This window comes from Salmo salar, chromosome 06 (genome assembly GCF_965601325.2).
Source record: "Salmo salar chromosome 06, fSalSal1, whole genome shotgun sequence".
NCBI classification, from domain to species: domain Eukaryota; kingdom Metazoa; phylum Chordata; class Actinopteri; order Salmoniformes; family Salmonidae; genus Salmo; species Salmo salar.
The window spans coordinates 23,316,404-23,338,430 of NC_138296.1; the positions used below are offsets into that span (position 1 = coordinate 23,316,404).

The 22,027-nt window shown below is 44.8% G+C and overlaps 1 protein-coding gene across 1 annotated transcript; it reads right to left on the reverse strand.

Annotated features, from left to right (window-relative positions):
• Positions 1-140: 140 nt before the first annotated feature.
• Positions 141-22,001, reverse strand: LOC106606463 (F-box/WD repeat-containing protein 9). Its single transcript, XM_014202674.2, has 8 exons — positions 21,442-22,001; positions 19,483-19,616; positions 17,550-17,697; positions 16,184-17,231; positions 15,724-15,872; positions 1,875-2,078; positions 1,235-1,300; positions 141-1,079 (listed from the first exon to the last, which is right to left on the reverse strand). The coding sequence occupies exons 2-8, from the start codon at positions 19,602-19,604 to the stop codon at positions 1,005-1,007; spliced, it is 1,812 nt and encodes a 603-aa protein (XP_014058149.2). The 5' UTR covers positions 19,605-19,616; positions 21,442-22,001; the 3' UTR covers positions 141-1,004.
• Positions 22,002-22,027: the final 26 nt, after the last annotated feature.

Sequence of the window (22,027 nt, forward strand, 5' to 3'; positions counted from 1 at the left end):
GCTAAGGACAGACACTGTTGCCTCAGACTATCAGTGAGTGTAATAACAAAAACTTGTAAGAAATAATTAGTGAACAATGCAGTACTATTGGGTTTTGCACTCAAACGAGCCACTTGAGCGAGGTGGATGCTGGGACGCTACAGATTCAAATCAACGTTTATTTTGTCACGTGTGTAACGGTACAGCGCTTTCCTCAACAGTGCAGAATGAAATAAAAAACTAAAAAGAGCATCACGTAACACGGTAAGAGTTGGTAAAGTGGTTACCCTAAGAGAGAATGAGGAAGAACTCAGAACAGTGTAATTGACAAACAGGTGCTGTGGTACTGAGTATAAGAACGCCACTACACACATTATGACAGTTAGACCAAAATACCTTACAATCAGTGTGTCAGAACGGCTTGACTGATCCTTTCCATTGTGTTTCCGAATCCGTTTCAATTGTCAAAGAGAAAAATACTTCATCTATTTTCTAGAGACCAACTGTCTGGAATGCTGGTGGCAGAATGTCCTCATTTTAAATCAACAAGCTGAAATCAGGCCATTGAAAAATCTAAATCATGTACAAGTGTTTAAAACCCTTCAGTAGTGCTGTGCCTCAAATTAACTCCCAAATATACGCTTGAAGCTAAAACCCAGTTTATGCGAAATCTTTTGAACGAGTGCTGGGTCAACAACACAGGGACACAGACAGAACTACACCATACCATGAAGTGTTATTATCTTAGGCCTTTTCTTTTACATTTCTTTACATTAGCTAAGGAAGCCTTTTTGTGTGTTCTTTTCTTATTTTCTTTGATAAAATACATGGGAATCACACAGACACACTAAATATGTTTGGCTTGTATATCGTTTTTTGGGTAAAGCTAAGAGCACTGGTCCTTCACGTCAACATTCTCACAGCATACAGTATGAAGGTTTATCATGTAAATGACAGACCATTATATGTCAGTCATCTTGCATCACTTCAGGAACGTAAGTAGATTAGGGTGGGTGTGGCCCCCCTCACCTCCTGGCCCTCCACACCTCCACACACATTTCTCCTGATGCGATAGCCAGCACTCCTGCTTCCACACTCAACTACAGAGAGCGAGAGAGAGGACAGAGACAGAGAGAGAGAGTAAAACAGATCTTTCTTCAACCAGATCAAGGTAGGAGGCTAAGGAGAGAGGCTATCAGCCATCAGAATCTCAAAATAAAAAAAGTGATGTGAAAAAAAGTGATGTGAGACTCACCCCATTGACGCCTGCTTGGTGGTGCAGTGTGCACAGCGTCCTTGGAGGGGAACAGGGGAGATGCACCTGGAAGATGAATGGTTGATAAGATAGGAACAGGGAATGAAGGAACATGGATTTGTTCATTAATGTCATCAATGCACACGCTCTTTGATAATGGTTTAATGTTGTTTGTAACCGAATGGGCATTTTGATTTTCCTCTTTGAGGACAATAAAGTAGCGTATCCATTTATCTAAAACCCCCAAACTTTGTTTTGGTCTCACATACTGAATGCTCTGGCCATTGGCAGCTGTCCTTGCCCAATCGCGTTGTAGCACTGCTCATACTACAAGACACACAATCAACATTTCTGACGTCAAAAAATTATCGGGACCTCCGACAGGGGTCTGCAGAATGGAACAGCAATCATCGGTGAGTCCTTGACCCGCTCAAACAAACTACACGGGTCCTGACGTACTGATCCTAGTCCAAATTAATAAGATTTCACCCCTATCATGAAAATTAATCTGGGACGGCAAAAACATGGCGAATTCATGGCAAAATCGTGTAGTGTATGCCTGGCATAAACCAGAAAGAATGCCATGCCCACCATTGTTCCACAGCATTCAGACTGGTTTAACCAGGCTAACAGGACGTACCTTGATGGTGCGGTCAGCGGAGCAGGTGTAGAGGCTCCCAGGGGACCTGTGGATGCCGGTGACCAGTGAGGTGTGTCCCACATCGAACTGGGAGAGGGGCTTGAAGAAACCGGCCTGCATGGAGAAGGCATGGAGCATGCCCCGGTTGTCCCCCGCCCACACCTCACTGTCACTGTAGCACATTGACAGCAGGTACGAGCTCAGCTGGGGAGAGAGGAGACAAACCAGAATGAAGACACACATACTAACATATTATAGCCTGGTCCTGGATCTGTTTGTGCCGACTTGCCAAATCCTGTCATTGTTGAACCAAATAAGACAAAACAGCACAAGCGGAAGGGTCAGAAATTAAGGAACTTGTCTGTTGGCCCGGCGTTAAAGAACATTTTTATAAATAAAAAAGTGTACCAGTTTCATTTAAGGACCAAAAACTTGACAGCTGTGCCATATAGATTGCAAAATAGTTTGGAAGAGATTTTCGAGGTACCGAAACCATGGCACATCGTTTATGAACTGATATGCAAAATGACACCGGATTCAAAATGTAGAATGTTTTAATTATTATACAAAATTCTTGCAACCAATAGAATGTTATATATATGGGGGATTCAACCATTCCAGCTGTGCAGATTTTGCTGTGAAGAGACAGAATCATTAGATGACTTGTTTTGGTACTGTCCACATGTAGCTTGTTTTTGGTCGCAGGTTCAGGAATGGCTGAACTTTCAGAATTACCTGGAGCCAACTCTGCACATAGCACTGCTGGGTGATTTGAAGAGTCATAGTCAATCAATCAATAATATAAAACTTTTAGTAAAAAAATCTTTAATTTACAATCTGTAGAAATAATGATAATAGAAAGGTTCAGAACTTTTGTGAAACATCACAGCACAGTTGAAAACTATATGGACAGAGTTAAGAGATAGATGGGAGGGGTTGAGTGGAGCTGAAGGGTGGGACTAAAAACAACAAGATAGCTAATGTGAAATATTATGTACCTGTAAAATGTATATAGGTTCAGAACTTTTGTGAAACAGCAGAGTTAAAAACATATGGCAAATAGAAAAAATAAGTTTGGACACACCCACTCATTTAAGGGTTTTTCTTTATTTTTAATATTTTCTACATTTTAGAATAATAGTGAATACATCATAACTATGAAATAATAAATATGGAATCATGTAGTAACCAAAACAAGTGTTAAAAAAAATCTAAATGTATTTGAGATTCTTCAAAGTAGCCACCCTTTGCCTTGATGACAGCTTTACACACTCATGGCATTCTCTCAACCAGCTTCATGAAGTAGTCTCCTGTTTCCGGTCACAACTTGCAGACTTGTTTACGCTGCTGTGCGTTTTGTTGCCGATCTTACTTTGCTACCTGACGGTTTTTTACTTTTTCATTACCGTATATTTTTACTTTTTCCCTCACTCAACTTTTTTCATTCATATTTTTACTTTTTCCTCACTCAACTTTTTCACCCCGGAGGTTTTATCTGGACATGGTTCGTCAGGACTTCAAACAGCCGAAGCTAAGTAACATTAACATGATGCCTTCTAATTGCAGTCGTTGTACTTATAATATACAGGAGAACGATCGCCTTACGGCAAAGATAGCTGTGCTGCAAGCCCAGCTTCAGACGCAATCGTTAGGCAAGGGTAATTTCAGTGTAGGATAGGATGAAACAGCGTCTGTGCCACCAGTAAGTACAGATAGTAACGTTAGTATAAACCCCCACTTTCTCATGGCTTCTGGAGGGAAACGCTGTAGGAATGCTCAACCGGTGTCGCTTATTCAGCCGACAGAAACTTTCAACCGGTTCTCCCCATTAAGCGAGTCGGAGTCGGAGGCCGAGACTTCTCTGGTCTCTACTCCTCCCGTTGTGGGGTCTGAGACGCCGACGGCTCCCACCATTAGCTCTGACAAATTGAAAACCCTAGTCATTGGCGACTCCATTACCCGCAGTATTAGACTTAAAACTAATCATCCAGCGATCATACACTGTTTACCAGGGGGCAGGGCTACCGACGTTAAGGCTAATCTAAAGACGGTGCTGGCTAAAGCTAAAACTGGCGAGTGTAGAGAGTATAGAGATGTCGGCACCAACGATGTTAGGATGAAACAGTCAGAGGTCACCAAGCGCAACATAGCTTCAGCGTGTAAATCAGCTAGAAAGATGTGTCGGCATCGATTAATTGTCTCTGGCCCCCTCCCAGTTAGGGGGAGTGATGAGCTCTACAGCAGAGTCTCACAACTCAATCGCTGGTTGAAAACTGTTTTCTGCCCCTCCCAAAAGATAGAATTTGTAGATAATTGGCCCTCTTTCTGGGACTCACCCACAAACAGGACCAAGCCTGGCCTGTTGAGGAGTGACGGACTCCATCCTAGCTGGAGGGGTGCTCTCATCTTATCTACGAACATAGACAGGGCTCTAACTCCTCTAGCTCCACAATGAAATAGGGTGCAGGCCAGGCAGCAGGCTGTTAGCCAGCCTGCCAGCTTAGTGGAGTCTGCCACTAGCACAGTCAGCGTAGTCAGCTTAGCTTTCCCCATTGAGACCGTGTCTGTGCCTCGATCTAGGGTGGGCAAAATTAAAAATGGCAGGTGTTCGCTTTAGCAATCTCACTAGTATAAAGACCTCCTCCATTCCTGCCATTATTGAAAGAGATTGTGATACCTCACATCTCAAAATTGGGTTACTTAATGTTAGATCCCTCACTTCCAAGGCAATTATAGTCAATGAACTAATCACTGATAATAATCTTGACGTGATTGGCCTGACTGAAACATGGCTTAAGCCTGATGAATTTACTGTGTTAAATGAGGCCTCACCCCCTGGTGACACTAGTGACCATACCCCCCGTGCATCCGGCAAAGGCGGAGGTGTTGCTAACATTTACGATAGCAAATTTCAATTTACAAAAAAAAAATAATAATGACGTTTTCGTCTTTTGAGCTTCTAGTCATGAAATCTATGCAGCCTACTCACTCACTTTTTATAGCTACTGTTTACAGGCCTCCTGGGCCATATGCAGTGTTCCTCACTGAGTTCCCTGAATTCCTATCGGATCTTGTAGTCATAGCAGATAATATTCTAATTTTTGGTGACTTATTTTTTATTTTTTTATATTTTATTTTTGCATTTTCCAATTAAGAACATTCAAAACAAAAGTGAAAATATGTTAGACAACAAAGGACAAAGTGACGGTAACAGACGAGCGTAATAAAAAATAAAAATTATATATACGGGCATACATAATACATAAAAAACATAGATGATACATAAATCATAATAAAATAAATATTAATAATAATAATGAGACATTGATTCATATGGTCACCTGCTGTAAGCTACATATTATACATTACGTGTGAAACATTATATAAGAATTATATTGAGATTCAATCAATGTGGTGTGGGGGGAGATTCTCCATATAGTCAATAAAAGGTTGCCAAATTCTGTAAAATGTCTTTAACTTATTCCTCAAGCAGTAAGTGATTTTCTCCAGTGGGATACAACTATTAACTTCCGATAGCCACATTGCCACTGGTAGGGGGGAATCCGATTTCCATTTCAAGGCAATACATTTCTTGCCAATCGCTAGCAATATTTCTGTTAGCTTTATAGTATGACTTTGCCTAAGATTGGTGTTAGTATAGTTACCCAGAAGACAGACCTCCGGGTCTAAAGGGAATGCAACCCCGTGGATTGAGGATATGGTATCGCATACCCCCTGTCAGAAACCATGTAGTTTTGAACACTGCCAAGTGGAATGGAGGAATGTTCCTTCATCTGAGCCACATCTAAAACATAGGGAGGAGATATCAGGGTTGAACTTGTGCAGTCTAGATGGGGTGATATAGAGCTGATGGAGGAAATTAAACTGGATCAATCTGTATCTGGAGTTCAATGTGGATGTAACACCATCCCTGCATAGGTCACTCCATAGGCCCTCATCAAGATCAATACCCAGATCTTTTTCCCATCTGAGTCAGGGTTTATCTAGCTCAGGCAGTGTTAGTACTGACATTAGAGCATCGTAAACACGGGAAATGGTCTTGAGTAGTGGTTGGTCTGCATGGCAGAATTGTTCAATAGGTGACATCTTAGGTAGGTTCCATTGTCCCTTGAGAGTCACCCTAATAAAGTCTCGTAGTTGTAGGTAGCTAAAGAAGTCCCTGTTAGACAAGTGGTATTTCTGTTTCAGCTGTTCAAAAGACATAAGAACTCCCTCCTCATAACAGTGTTCCAGAAGAGTGATCCCCTTATCAGACCATGGTCTAAAGTTACTATTCTGGAAAAACATAGGGATCAATCTATTGTTCCATAAAGGGGTTTTAGGGGAGAGAAATCCCCCTCGTCCGAACAGCTCATGCAGTTTACACCATGCCAGGACAGAATGTATGATTACAGGGTTGTCTGTGATGGTTTTTATAGATTTTCTGTCCCATTTGTAAAACAATTCTGCCCCCGTGTCATCATTCATCTCAAGCTTTTCAATGTTCAACCATGAGGGGGAGGGACCATTGTCAAACCTCTGAGCCAGAAACCTAGACTGAGCAGCCCAGTAGTACATTCTAAAATTGGGGAGGTTTAAGACCCCTTGACCGTAATCCAGGGTCAGTTTGTCCAGGCTAACCATCGGGGTTTTGCCATGCCAGATAAACCGTCTGGTCAGCTTGTCAAGAGAGGAAAAGAATGCTGCGGGCACAGGGATAGGGAGAGATTGAAACAAATATAGAAATCTGGGCAGGATATTCATTTTAATCACATTGATTCTACCCAGTAGGGTGAGAGGCAAGTCCATCCACCTACACAGGTCACCCTCCACCTTCTGCAACAAGCCGGCCAGATTGAGTTTATAGAGGTTGTTCAGGTTACCATCCACCATTATGCCCAAATATGTGAAGCCCAGAGGCGACCATCGAAAAGGAAACTTGTGCTTGATGGTATGATGGTCAAAGACAGACAGCGGTAAGATTTCGCTTTTATCGAAGTTAACCTTATATCCAGAGAAAGAGCTATAACACTGTAGTAGGATCTGCAAGTGAGAGAGGGAGTGTTCTGGGTTTGTTAGAAATAAGATAAGGTCGTCCGCAAAGAGTGATAGTTTATGGGTATGGGGGCCCACCTCAAAGCCATGTATGTCAGGGCACGATCTAATAGCCTCAGCCAACGGTTCGATGGCGAGGGCAAAGAGGTGGGGGCTAATTGGGCAACCTTGTCTGTTCCCCCTATAGAGAGGGAAAGAGGAGGAAGTAATCCCATTGGTAGCAATCCTAGCTTTAGGAGATTTGTAGAGTGATTTTATCAAATTTACAAAAACGGTACCTAAACCAAACTTTTCCAAGACGCGAAAGAGGTATGGCCATTCAACCCTATCAAAGGCCTTTTCAGCGTCGAGGGAGACTGCGACACTAGGTATTTTGTTTTTGTTAGCAAGGTGAATTATATCAAAGAACCTTCTGAGATTATTGGAGGACAGTCTATTAATTATGAAGCCAGTCTGATCTGGGTTGACCAACAGGGGAAGACATGACTCCAGTCTCTTAGATAGCATCTTGGTGACCAGTTTACAATCTGTGTTAAGGAGAGAGATTGGTCTATAGGAGGCGCACTTTAGCGGGTTTTTCCCTTTCTTGTGGATTACAGTAATCACTGCTTGAGAGAAAGACTCTGGAAAGCAGTTGTCTTCCCCGGCTTTTTTAAGTACCTCCATAAGGTAGGGGACCAACAGCTCCCTAAATTCTTTATAGAACTCTGGAGGGAAGCCATCCTCCCCAGGAGATTTATTAGAAGGTAAGGATTTAATGGCTTCCACCAATTCAGGAACAGAGAAGTTTTCACTCAGGCGCTCTCTGTCTTCCTCTGACAGGCATGGGAGGTTGAGAGAGGAGAGAAAGGAGTCGATCTCCGACAGATCATCGCTTGATTGGGAAGTGTAGAGGTCTTCATAGTATTTCTTAAAGGTATTATTAATTTCGGTAGGGTCGAAAGATATCTCATTAGTAAGGATTTCTATAGCATTAATTGTCCTCTTACTTTCCTCTGCTTTCAGTTGCCATGCCAGTACTTTGTGAGCTTTCTCTCCAAGCTCGTAATAACGCTGTTTTGATTTAGTGATGGCCCTCTCAGCTTGATATGTGTTCAGAATATTATATTTCAGTTTTTTATTTACCAAAAGCCTATATAGATCTTTAGTCGGGCCTCTTTGGTAGGTTTTCTCCAGCTCAGAGATTTCAGATTCAAGGACATTCAGTTCCGCACCGTATTTTCTCTTCAACCCTTTAGTATAGGAAATGATCTGTCCCCTCAGATAGGCTTTCAATGTGTCCCAAAGAATGAAACTGTCAGGAGCGGAGGGTTTGTTTGTCAAAGTAAAAATATTGATCTGCTCTTTGATAAATGCACAAAATTCTGGTTGCTTTAGGAGTGTAGGATTTAGTCTCCATCTATATGCTCCGTTTACCTTGTTAGGAATGGAGCTTGATAATACCAGAGGAGAATGGTCGCTAAGCAATCTGGGGAGATACTCGATATCTAACACTCTATGAAACAGTTGGGTCGATAGTAAAAAGTTTCCTATGCGTGTGTGTGTCTTGTGTGAATAAAAAGAGTAGTCCCTATCCTGTGGGTGCAACTGTCTCCAGATGTCTAGTAAATTAAGATCTTTCATGAATGACATGGTGAGCTTGGCGGCTTTGGTAAGAAGGGAGGGTTTATCCGAGGACCTATCAAGGACTGTATCTAAACAAAAATTTAGATCTCCTCCAACCAGTAGCCATCCTGGTGGTGCTTGAGCGACCTGAAGTAAGACATTCTGTATAAACATATGGTCATCGAAGTTAGGAGCATAAATATTCAGCAGGGTCCAAGACTCTGAAAACATATGCCCCTGCACCAAAACAAACCTGCCCGAGGGATCAGAGATGGTGTTGTTGACGCAGAAGGGGATGTGTCTACTTATCAAAATTGCAGTTCCTCTTGCTTTGTAGTTAAAAGAGGACGCAAAAACTTGTCCTACCCATTCCCTCTTCAATTTCTTGTGTTCGCTGGCTGTAAGATGTGTTTCTTGTAGAAACACAATATCGGCCTTTCATTTCTTAAGGTATGTATAGACTCTTTTCCTTTTAATCGGGCTGTTAAGGCCTTTTACGTTGAATGTGACATATTTTAGTGGATTAAGCATAGGATGGGTTTCAAATATGTAACCGAATGGAAATCTCTCATATGTAAATAGTCAGGAAATGTTTCAACTTTGGTTTGAACACAGAAGTGACCTATGTGTCTCTTTAGGAAGGAAGCAACAATAAACATGGAAAAAAAGGGGGAAAAAAACCCACCCACCCCGATTGTCAGACTAAAACAACAATCCCAACAATCAAACATGAATCCACTTGTAGAGATAAGTTGCTGCTCGCTTTCCACCTTACACTTACTAGCTAAACCTTGGCGTAAACTAAAACCTGCGAGCTCTATAAATTGAAAACAAACGTTGTGAATAGGCATTTATGGCTGAATAATTACTTCCCACGGTAAGGGCTGCTTGAGTCTCTTTTCGGGAGAGGAGAAACATAAATGGGGGGGAAGCGGTGGGCCTAAACCCACTTATTGCTTCGTCCAGTGGATATTGACTAAACCAAAATATAGTCTCCTGTAAATGTAATAGAACTCACCCCGGGGAAAAACGGTTAGTTGAAAATGTACAAATCAATTATAGCGACCGGATAGCGGGGTAGACGGATCCGATATCAGCAGATCAGTCCAGATAAGAGAAAACAAACAGATTGGATCTTATTCCCCAGAGAGACCGTTTTTCAGTCGCGGTTCGGTTCTTTGAGAAAAGTGAATACTTCTTCCGGTGTGTTGAAGATATGGCATCGGCCTTTGTACTGAACTTTCATCCGCGCAGGGTGGATGAGGTAGCCGGTGATGTCCTTCTCCTTCAGTGCTTTGGCGGCAGGTCTGAACTGCTTGCGACGTCTGGCGAGATCGGCACTCATATCCGGGAAAAGGCTGACCCTCTTGCCATCGAAGGTGATGTCCCCTTTGGCTCTTGCGAGTTGCAGTATCTTCTCTCTGTCTTGGAAACGGAAGAACCTGACCAGAACGGCACGTGGGGGCTCCTCTGGCCGGGGTTTCGGCGCTGATGTTCTGTGGGCGCGTTCGATTTCCAGCGGCTTGGTGAAGTTGATTATGCCTAGGACATCCGGGATCCATTGAGTGAAGAAGCGGACCGGGTCACGGCCCTCGCTGTCCTCTTTCAATCCCACCACACGGATATTACTGCGTCTGCTCTGGTTCTCCATCTGGTCTACTTTGTTTTTGAGGTAGGCATTATCCTTCTGCAGTTCTATCAGAACCTGGTCATGTCGAGCGACGGTGTCCTCAACTGTGCTAATGCGCATCTCGGCCTCAGTCGTTCTCAGAAGGAGATCATTCATGGAGGATTTCAGGTCGTCGATGGAAGAATGGAGTTCAGCCGATTTCTTGTCAATTTTCATAGAAAGACCTTTGTTACCATCCTGAATTTCACGGAGGAGAGTAGCCAGCATGTCTTGCGAGGCTGCCGAGAGCAATAGTCTGGAACCGTCGTCTGAGATATGAGGGCTAATGCTAAACTTGCTAGCTGTGGCGTTATCGTTGTCTTGGGATTCAACAACGTTTTGGTCGTCCTTCTTGCCTCTCGGTCGGAGGTCCATGGCTCTTTGGGAAGGTAAGTATTTGACAATTTATCAGCCGATGTTAGAATATTGTTTCAACGTTGTTATTTAGGTAATAATAGGATCAATTTCAAGAGCTCGGTTTGTCAACGTCTGTTCAGCTCCGCGGCATCACGTGTCTCCATTTTTGGTGACTTTAACATTCACATGGAAAAGTCCACAGACCCACTCCAAAAGGCTTTCGGAGCCATCATCGACTCAGTGGGTTTTGTCCAACATGTCTCTGGACCTACTCACTGCCACAGTCATACTCTGGACCTAGTTTTGTCCCATGGAATAAATGTTGTGGATCTTAATGTTTTTCCTCATAATCCTGGACTATCGGACCACCATTTTATTACGTTTGCAATTGCAACAAATAATCTGCTCAGACCCCAACCAAGGAGCATTAAAAGTCGTGCTATAAATTCTCAGACAACCCAAAGATTCCTTGATGCCCTTCCAGACTGCCTCTGCCTACCCAAGGACGTCAGAGGACAAAAATCAGTTAACCACCTAACCGAGGAACTCAATTTAACCTTGCGCAATACCCTAGATGCAGTTGCACCCCTAAAAACATCTGTCATAAGAAACTAGCTCCCTGCTATACAGAAAATACACGAGCTCTGAAGCAAGCTTCCAGAAAATTGGAACGGAAATGGCGCCACACCAAACTGGAAGTCTTCCGACTAGCTTGAAAAGACAGTACTGTGCAGTATCGAAGAGCCCTCACTGCTGCTCGATCATCCTATTTTTCCAACTTAATTGAGGAAAATAAGAACAATCCAAAATTTATTTTTGATACTGTCGCAAAGCTAACTAAAAAGCAGCATTCGCAAATGGAGGATGGCTTTCACTTCAGCAGTAATAAATGTATGAACTTCTTTGAGGAAAAGATCATGATCATTAGAAAGCAAATTACAGACTCCTCTTTAAATCTGGGTATTCCTCCAAAGCTCCATTGTCCTGAGTCTACACAACTCTGCCAGGACCTAGGATCAAGGGAGATACTAAAGTGTTTTAGTACTATATCTCTTGACACAATGATGAAAATAATCATGGCCTCCAAACCCTCAAGCTGCATACTGGACCCTATTCCAACTAAACTACTGAAAGAGCTGCTTCCTGTGCTTGGCCCTCCTATGTTGAACATAATAAACGTCTCTCTATCCACCGGATGTGTACCAAGCTCACTAAAAGTGGCAGTAATAAAGCCTCTCTTGAAAAAGCCGAATCTTGATCCAGAAATTATAAAAAACTATCGGCCTATATCGAATCTTCCATTCCTCTCAAAAATTTTAGAAAAAGCTGTTGCACAGCAACTCACTGCCTTCCTGAAGACAAACAATGTATACGAAACGCTTCAGTCTGGTTTTAGACCCCATCATAGCACTGAGACTGCACTTGTGAAGGTGGTAAATGACCTTTTAATGACGTCAGACCGAGGCTCTGCATCTGTCCTCGTGCTCCTAGATCTTAGTGCCGCTTTTGATACCATCGATCACCACATTCTTTTGGAGAGATTGGAAACCCAAATTGGTCTACATGGACAAGTTCTGGCCTGGTTTAGATCTTATCTGTCGGAAAGATATCAGTTTGTCTCTGTGAATGGTTTGTCCTCTGACAAATCAATTGTAAATTTCGGTGTTGCTCAAGGTTCCGTTTTAGAACCACTATTGTTTTCACTATATATTTTACCTCTTGGGGATGTCATTCGAAAACATAATGTTAAATTTCACTGCTATGCGGATGACACACAGCTGTACATTTCAATGAAACATGGTGAAGCCCCAAAATTGCCCTCGCTAGAAGCCTGTGTTTCAGACATAAAGAAGTGGATGGCTGCAAACTTTCTACTTTTAAACTCGGACAAAACAGAGATGCTTGTTCTAGGTCCCAAGAAACAAAGAGATCTTCTGTTGAATCTGACAATTAATCTGGATGGTTGTACAGTCGTCTCAAATAAAACTGTGAAGGACCTCGGCGTTACTCTGGACCCTGATCTCTCTTTTGAAGAACATATCAAGACTGTTTCAAGGACAGCTTTTTTCCATCTACGTAACATTGCAAAAATCAGAAACTTTCTGTCCAAAAATGACACAGAAAAATTAATCCATGCTTTTGTTACTTCTAGGCTGGACTACTGCAATGCTCTACTTTCCGGCTACCCGGATAAAGCACTAAATAAACTTCAGTTAGTGCTAAATACGGCTGCTAGAATCCTGACTAGAACCAAAAAAATTTATCATATTACTCCAGTGCTAGCCTCCCTACACTAGCATCCTGTTAAGGCAAGGGCTGATTTCAAGGTTTTACTGCTAACCTACAAAGCATTACATGGGCTTGCTCCTACCTATCTTTCTGATTTGGTCCTGCCGTACATACCTACACGTACGCTACGGTCACAAGACGCAGGCCTCCTAATTGTCCCTAGAATTTCTAAGCAAACGGCTGGAGGTAGGGCTTTCTCCTATAGAGCTCCATTTTTATGGAATGGTCTGCCTACTAATGTGAGAGACGCAGACTCAGTCTCAACCTTTAAGTCTTTACTGAAGACTTATCTCGTCAGTAGGTCCTATGATTAAGTATAGTCTGGCCCAGGAGTGTGAAGGTGAACGGAAAGGCTGGAGCAACGAACCGCCCTTGCTGTCTCTGCCTTGCCGGTTCCCCTCTTTCCACTGGGATTCTCTGCCTCTAACCCTTTTACAGGGGCTGAGTCACTGGCTTACTGGTGTTCTTCCATGCCGTCCATGGGAGGGGTGCGTCACTTGAGTGGGTTGAGTCACTGACGTGGTCTTCCTGTCTGGGTTGGCGCCCCCCCCTTGGGTTGTGCCATGGCGGAGATCGTTGTGGGCTATACTCGGCCTTGTCTTAGGACGGTAAGTTGGTGGTTGGAGACATCCCTCTAGTGGTGTGGGGGCTGTGCTTTGGCAAAGTGGGTGGGGTTATATCCTGCCTGTTTGGCCCTGTCCGGGGGTATCATCGGATGGGGCCACAGTGTCTTCTGATCCCTCCTGTCTCAGCCTCCAGTATTTATGCTGCAGTAGTTTATGTGTCGGGGCGCTAGGGTCAGTCTGTTACATCTGGAGTATTTCTCTTGTCTTATCCGGTGTCCTGTGTGAATTTAAATATGCCTCTCAATTCTCTCTTTCTGTCTTTCTCTCGGAGGACCTGAGCCCTAGGACCATGCCTCAGGACTACCTGGTATGATGACTCCTTGCTGTCCCCAGTCCACCTGGCAGTGCTGCTGCTCCAGTTTCAACTGTTCTGCCTGCGGCTATGGAACCCTGACCTGTTCACCGGACGTGCTTGTTGCACCCTCGACAACTACTATGATTATTATTATTTGACCATGCTGGTCATTTATGAACATTTTAACATTAACATCTTGACCATGTTCTGTTATAATATCCACCCTGCACAGCCAGAAGAGGACTGGCCACCCCTCATAGCCTGGTTCCTCTCTAGGTTTCTTCCTAGGTTTTTGGCCTTTCTAGGGAGTTTTTCCTAGCCACCGTGCTTCTTTCACATGCTTTGCTTGCTGTTTGGGGTTTTAGGCTGGGTTTCTGTACAGCACTTTGAGATATCAGCTGATGTACGAAGGGCTATATAAAAATAAATTTGATTGATTTGATTGATTGATTGATTGCATTTCAATTAACAGGTGTGCCTTGTTCAAAGTTAATTTGTGGAATTTATTTATTCTTAATGCGTTTGAGCTAATCAGTAGTGTTGTAACAAGGTAGGGGTGGTATACAGAAGATAGCCCTATTTGGTAAAATACCAAGTCCATATTATGGCAAGAACAGCTCAAATAACCAAAGAGAAACAACAGTCCATCATTTCTTTAAGACATGAAGGTCAGTCAATACAGAACATTTCAAGAACTTTGAAAGTTTCTTCAAGTGCAGTCACAAAAACCATCAAGCACTATGATGAAACTGACTCTCATGAGGACCGCTACAGGAAAGGAAGACCCAGAGTTACCTCTGCTGCAGATTGCAGCCCAAATAAATTCTTCAGAGTTCAAGTAACAGACACATCTCAACAGCATCTGTTCATAGGAGACTGTATGAATCAGGCCTTTATGGTCAAATTGCTGCAAAGAAACCACTAAAGGATACCAATAAGAAGAAGAGACTTGCTTGGGCCAAGAAACACGAGCAATGGACATTAGACCGGTGGAAATCTGTCCTTTGGTCTGATGAGTCCAACCGCCGTGTCTTCGGGAGACGCAGAGTAGGTGAATGGATAATCTCTGCATGTGTGGTTCCCACCGTGAAGCATGGAGGAGGTGGTGTGATGGCGCTTTGCTGGTGACACTGTCAGTAATTTATTTTGAATTCAAGGCACACTTAAACATGGCTACCATGGCATTCGGCAGCGATACGCCATCCCATCTGGTTTGCGCTTAGTGGGACTATCATTTGTTTTTCAACAGGACAATGACCCAAAACACACCTCCAGGCTGTGTAAGGGCTATTTGACCAAGGAGAGTGACGGAGTGCTGCATCAGATGACCTAGCCTCCACAATCACCCGACCTCAACCCAATTGAGATGGTTTGGCATGAGTTGGACCGCAGAGTGAAGGAAAAGCAGCCAACAAGTGCCCAGCATATGTGGGAACTCCTTCAAGACTGTTGGAAAAGCATTCCAGCTGAAGCTGGTTGAGAGAATGCCAAAAGTGTGCAAAGCTGTCATCAATGCAAATGGTGGCTACTTTGAAGAACCTCAAATTTAAAAAATATATTTATTTGTTTTACACTTTTTTGATTACTACATGATTCCATGTGTGTTATTTCATTGTTTTGAGGTCTTAACTATTATTTTACAATGTAGAAAATAGTAAAAATAAAGAAAAACCATGGAATGAATAGGTGTGTTCAAACCTTTGACTGGTACTGTATGTATATTATTATTATTATTATTATTATTATTATTATTATTATAAATAAACAGTATTACTTTTTATATCTGTGTCTACACATACCTGTGATGACCTGAAGTACCCAAAAATACTTTGAAAGTCTCCAGTAATATACCCTGCCTTTGCAACCCTAAGTGTGGGGACTACATGAACAGTAAATTGTCAACCTAATACTGTGTGTGTGTGTGTGTGTGTGTGTGTGTATGCGTGTTTGCACCTGTAGTTTCTGTAGGGTTTTCCCTGCTCTTCGGTCGTAGATGACCACAGTGCGGTCTTTACTCCCAGATAGGATGTACTGCTCGTCTGCTACCAGGCAAAGCACCGCGTTGCTATGGAGACGCAGGCTCTTCACCAGAGGCTCCGCCACTGCAGCGCAGACAGATCATGACATCATCATCCAGCGACATCTGACAATGTTAGTCTGTCAAATTTCATAAACCCATTGATTTGCTCTAATCAGATGATATATTCTGAATGGGCAGTCCATTTGGCCAACCAAAGGATAACACATAGAAATATAATTACTGGAATGGGTAAAGGCCCTTAGTCCAATTACCCCTCAGTAAGTCTATTTCTATACGATAACCATTAGTATTGTTTGTGTTCACTTTTATCGACTGATATAATCTAATTTAGTAGAACAGAGACTACAAGTACCCATCTTATGAATCACTCACCTCTTGTGTCGTAGACGCTGACCTTCTTGTCGTAAGTGCCGGCCAGCAGCACGTCCTTCTGGGGGAGGGCCAGGCAGAGCACGGCAGCCCGGGCCCTGATTAGGCCCCTCTCAGCTCCTTGGGCCCCCAGGTCCCATAGCCTCACTGTGCTGTCGAAGGAGCCCGAGGCCAGCAGGGGTCCCCGGGCCGCCAGGCACCACACCCAGCCTTTGTGGGTGCTGAAGAGGCCCTGGCCCCCCAGTGTATGGAGTAGCCTGCCCGTGGAGCCCCCATCCCGTAGGTCCCACAGGTTCACGTTCCTGTCCCGGGAGCCTGAGGCACACACCGCCCCGTCGCCCCCTACCAAGAGGACCGAGTTGACCTCAGCGATGTGCCCCGAGGGGAGGGAGAGGCGCTCCAGGGCTGGGGGAGGACTGGGAGCGCGGCTGGACCCATTTCTCTCCCCCTCTCTTCCCAATCTCGGGCCCGCTATGTAATCTTGACCATCTCTATCCGCCAAAACTCCTACTCTCTCCTCCACCTCGATGGCCTCCAGGACACCTTGTTCATCATCTCTCTCCTCCTCCATCATGGCCTCGGCTGCAGCCTCCTGCCTCTCCTCTCCCTCCCCAACTCCCATCGGTAGATCCCCTTCCCTATCTTGCTGCATCTCTCCCTCCTCCATCAACTCCTCCCCATCCCACGGTACCGCCATCACGCCCTCCACTTGAAAACCCACCTCCTCTACCCCTTCATCCACTTGGGGCCTGCCCTCTTCCACCTCCTCCCACTCTCCAATCCCTTCCTCTGCCAGGGCCTCTCTATCCCTTTCCCTCTCCTGGGCCCTCTCCACCTCTCTCTCCCTCTCTGCCTGCTCGGCCTCCCTGGCGGCCCTCTCCCCCTGGCCCGTCCAGCAAGCGATCAGCTCCTCCATCTCCAGGCAGGCCGAGGGCCAGTCGAAGCCGTCCCGTGGCCCCACGGGGAAGGAAGCTCTGGGACCAGTTAGCCTGCGTGCCCGCAACTGCCACGCCGTGCTGTCCTTACCCACATTTCCCAGGGCATGACACACCTGTAAAGGGAGAGACATGGACCTGATTCACACTGTAGGGCTGGCCTGAATAGTACTAGGCTGGCTTGGAAATTGTATTTTCTCAAGATCCTTTCCAGCATGGTTCCAGCAGCTATGATGGATGTGTAACCAGGTCATGACAGCCCAGTACAGCTCAGATAGATAAAGACCTCAACCTCTTACTTTTTCAATTGTCACTAGCCTAGCATGGTTTCCAGTTTATTATGGCATTAGCCAACACTGTTGTCAATGGCATGCTAGACAAGCTAAAGCAGATCGGCATCCAGGAAAGGTATGACGCTGTCCACTGACACACACCTGTGGCAGGACCGTGATGACACACTGTGCCGGGAGGTGGGAGGCGATGCGTGCCACCATCTCCCATGGCAACGACAGCAAGCCGCTTCCTTCAGCAGACGGGGAGGGGCTCGGTTCAGCAGAAGGGAGCGGAGAGCCTGGGGGCAGCCTGTGAAAAAGAACAGTGTGTTATACCCTTCTTACACATCCATGTCAACCCAAACAGTATAGGCGCTGACACATTGTCTTTTCCAGCACGGTTCCAGCTACTATGGCGGGGGCATCAAAACCAAGCCAGCAGTGCTCATTACTGCACTACTAAGTACACTGCTCAAAAAAATAAAGGGGACACTTAAACAACACAATGTAACTCCAAGTCAATCACACTTCTGTGAAATCAAACTGTCCACTTAGGAAGCAACACTGATTGACAAATTTCACATGCTGTTGTGCGAATGGAATAGACAACAGGTGGAAATTATAGGCAATTAGCAAGACACCCCCAATAAAGGAGTGGTTCTGCAGGTGGGGACCACAGACCACTTCTCAGTTCCTATGCTTCCTGGCTGATGTTTTGGTCACTTTTGAATGCTGGCGGTGTTTTCACTCTAGTGGTAGCATAAGACGGAGTCTACAACCCACACAAGTGGCTCAGGTAGTGCAGCTCATCCAGGATGTCACATCAATGCGAGCTGTGGCAAGAAGGTTTGCTGTGTCTGTCAGCGTAGTGTCCAGAGCATGGAGGCGCTACCAGGAGACAGGCCAGTACATCAGGAGATGTGGAGGAGGCCGTAGGAGGGCAACAACCCAGCAGCAGGACCGCTACCTCCGCCTTTGTGCAAGGAGGAGCAGGAGAAGCACTGCCAGAGCCCTGCAAAATGACCTCCAGCAGGCCACAAATGTGCATGTGTCTGCTCAAACGGTCAGAAACAGACTCCATGAGGGTGGTATGAGGGCTGACGTCCACAGGTGGGGTTTGTGCTTACAGCCCAACACCGTGCAGGACGTTTGGCATTAGCCAGAGAACACCAAGCTTGGCAAATTCGCCACTGGCGCCCTGTGCTCTTCACAGATGAAAGCAGGTTCACACCGAGCACATGACAGACGTGACAGAGTCTGGAGACGCCGTGGAGAACGTTCTGCTGCCTGCAACATCCTCCAGCATGACCGGTTTGGCGGTGGGTCAGTCATGGTGTGGGGTGGCATTTCTTTGGGGGGCCACACAGCCCTCCATGTGCTCGCCAGAGGTAGCCTGACTGCCATTAGGTACCGAGATGAGATCCTCAGACCCCTTGTGAGACCATATGCTGGTGCGGTTGGCCCTGGGTTCCTCCTAATGCAAGACAATGCTAGACCTCATGTGGCTGGAGTGTGTCAGCAGTTCCTGCAAGAGGAAGGCATTGATACTATGGACTGGCCCGCCCGTTCCCCAGACCTGAATCCAATTGAGCACATCTGGGACATCATGTCTCGCTCCATCCACCAACGCCACGTTGCACCACAGACTGTCCAGGAGTTGGCGGATGCTTTAGTCCAGGTCTGGGAGGAGATCCCTCAGGAGACCATCCGCCACCTCCTCAGGAGCATGCCCAGGCATTGTAGGGAGGTCATACAGGCACGTGGAGGCCACACACACTACTGAGCCTCATTTTGACTTGTTTTAAGGTCATTACATCAAAGTTGGATCAGCCTGTAGTGTGGTTTTCCACTTTAATTTTGAATGTGACTCCAAATCCAGACCTCCATGGGTTGATAAATTGGATTTCCATTGATTCTTTTTGTGTGATTTTGTTGTCAGCACATTGAACTATGTAAAGAAAAAAGTATTTCATAAGATTATTTCTTTCATTCAGATCTAGGATGTGTTAAGTGTTCCCTTTATTTTTTTGAGCAGTATATAATGGAATTGTTCTGAAAGCAGAAGACTGTTGTGAGGGTCATCAGAGGTACTAACCCTAGCTGTCCAGGCCTGGAGGCTTCATTGGAGGGCTGTTTCAGTGGTGCCGATTTAGCTTCTTTCTCCCCTCTCCCGGCCCCTGCCTCATCTTGCCCCACAGTGACCCGAGGCTCAGACATCCACTCCACTTACTGCAGGAGAGTGCATCATACATTTTAGTTTAATTTCTGATTCTCAGCTAAGACGGTCTATCATTGATGACTGGCACAATTAAATTGTCAATTTTATTTTATTTTTTATCCATTTCACCTTTATTTAACCAGGTAGGCAAGTTGAGAACAAGTTCTTATTTACAATTGCGACCTGGCCAAGATAAAGCAAGCGGTTTGACACATACAACAACACAGATTTACACATGGAGTAAAACAAACATACAGTCAATAATATAGTAGAAAAATAAGTCTATATACAAAGTGAGCAAATGAGGTGAGATAAGGGAGGTAAAGGCAAAAAAGGCCATGGTGGCAAAGTAAATACAATATAGCAAGTAAAACACTGGAATGGTAGATTTGTAGTGGAAGAAAGTGCAAAGTAGAAATATAAATAATGGGGTGCAAAAGAGCAAAATAAATAAATAAATACAGTAGGGGAAGGGGTAGTTGTTTGGGCTAAATTATAGATGGGCTATGTACAGGTGCAGTAATCTGTGAGCTGCTCTGACAGCTGGTGCTTAAAGCTAGTGAAGGAGAAAAGTGTTTCCAGTTTTAGAGATTTTTGTAGTTCGTTCCAGTCATTGGCAGCAGAGAACTGGAAGGAGAGATGGCCAAAGGAGGAATTGGCTTTGGGGGTGACCAGAGAGATATACCTGCTGGAGCGCGTGCTACAGGTGGGTGCTGCTATGGTGACCAGCGAGCTGAGATAAGGGGGAACTTTACCTAGCAGGTTCTTGTAGATGACCTGGAGCCAGTGGGATTGGCGACGAGTATGAAGCGAGGGCCAACCAACGAGAGCGTACAGGTCGCAGTGGTGGGTAGTATATGGGGCTTTGGTGACAAAACGGATGTCACTGTGATAAACTGCATCCAATTTATTGAGTAGGGTATTGGAGGCTATTTTGTAAATGACATCGCCGAAGTCGAGGATCGGTAGGATGGTCAGTTTTACGAGGGTATGTTTGGCAGCATGAGTGAAAGATGCTTTGTTATGAAATAGGATGCCAATTCTAGATAGGCCAATTCTAGATATAGGTATTTGTAGTTGTCCACATATTCTAAGTCAGACCCGTCCAGAGTAGTGATGCTGGACAGGCGGGCAGGTGCAGGCAGCGATCGGTTGAAGAGCATGCATTTAGTTTTACTTGTATTTAAGAGCAGTTGGAGGCCATGGAAGGAGAGTTGTATGGCATTGAAGCTAATCTGGAGGGTTGTTAACACAGTGTCCAAAGAAGGGCCAGAAGTATACAGAATGGTGTCGTCTGCGTAGAGGTGGATCAGAGACTCACCAGCAGCAAGAGCGACATCATTGATGTATACAGAGAAAAGAGTTGGCCCAAGAATTGAACCCTGTGGCACCCTCATAGACTGCCAGAGGCCCGGACAACAGGCCCTCAGATTTGACACACTGAACTCTATCAGAGAAGTAGTTGGTGAACCAGGCTAGGCAATCATTTGAGAAACCAAGGCCGTTGAGTCTTCCGATGAGGTTGTGGTGATTGACAGAGTTGAAAGCCTTGGAAAGGTCAATGAATACGGCTGCACAGTAGTCTCTTATCGATGGCGGTTATGTTATCGTTTAGGACCTTGAGCGTGGCTGAGGTGCACCCACGACCAGCTCTGAAACCAGATTGCCAGACCCTAGGTCAATAGGGTCATGATTGCGCATTCATTGCTAACAAACGGAATAACTACAGTAAAAAAACTAAAATCTATACACCACAGTGGGATATTGCCCTAGTAATTTGATAGATACAGGCAACAAGTGTAACATGCTAGCAAGCTAGTTAGATGATGCACTTACCCACAAGTCCCTGTCACTTATGGGGAGGTCTGACAGACAGTTCATTTGACAGCAGTAGCCTTAGTCAGTCCCCGTATGCTTTTAAAAAAAAACTGTATGCTGAATATTTTCAATATGAGCCCGGTGCGAGACGAAAAAGCCTAACAGCTAGACAGCGACGGTTGCTACCGGGCGTTGGCTGGTACTATACTATCAGTGTCAAGCACGCTAACTTGCAAGATGGCCTTTGTTTGCAAATCAAGCGAGTAATCCTGGAACTGATCACATGCACAAGTTCACAACTGTGCTCACCAGCTCCTCGACATTTAAAGAAAACACTGACCGATCTCTAACTCAGGCTTTCAAAGAAATCGGTTAGACATGAGTTGCTAGCTACTGTAAGAAGTTGATCCTTCATTCAAATGAGGTTTCCACTAGCTAGACAGCTGTATCGTAAAAACGAGCATCTGGATCTCAATTTAAGGTGAGCAGTGTGGTTAAGGTTACCTATTCTAGAAATAGGTACGGTTTATGACTGCCAGTGGCGCGACGACCCTAACAAATGGGGTTTCTTTTCCGGCGCATTCAACATTTCGTCATCAGCCTA

Bases quoted from the DNA above. Each gene is read 5' to 3' on its own strand.
- LOC106606463 (XM_014202674.2), bottom strand. From the start codon at position 19,604: ATGTCTGAGCCTCGGGTCACTGTGGGGCAAGATGAGGCAGGGGCCGGG. The intron at 1,301-1,874 runs GTACGTCCTGTT...TTCATCTTCCAG, and splicing joins CCGCTGACCGCACCATCAAG to GTGCATCTCCCCTGTTCCCC. The intron at 1,080-1,234 runs GTGAGTCTCACA...CGCTCTCTGTAG, and splicing joins ACCAAGCAGGCGTCAATGGG to TTGAGTGTGGAAGCAGGAGT.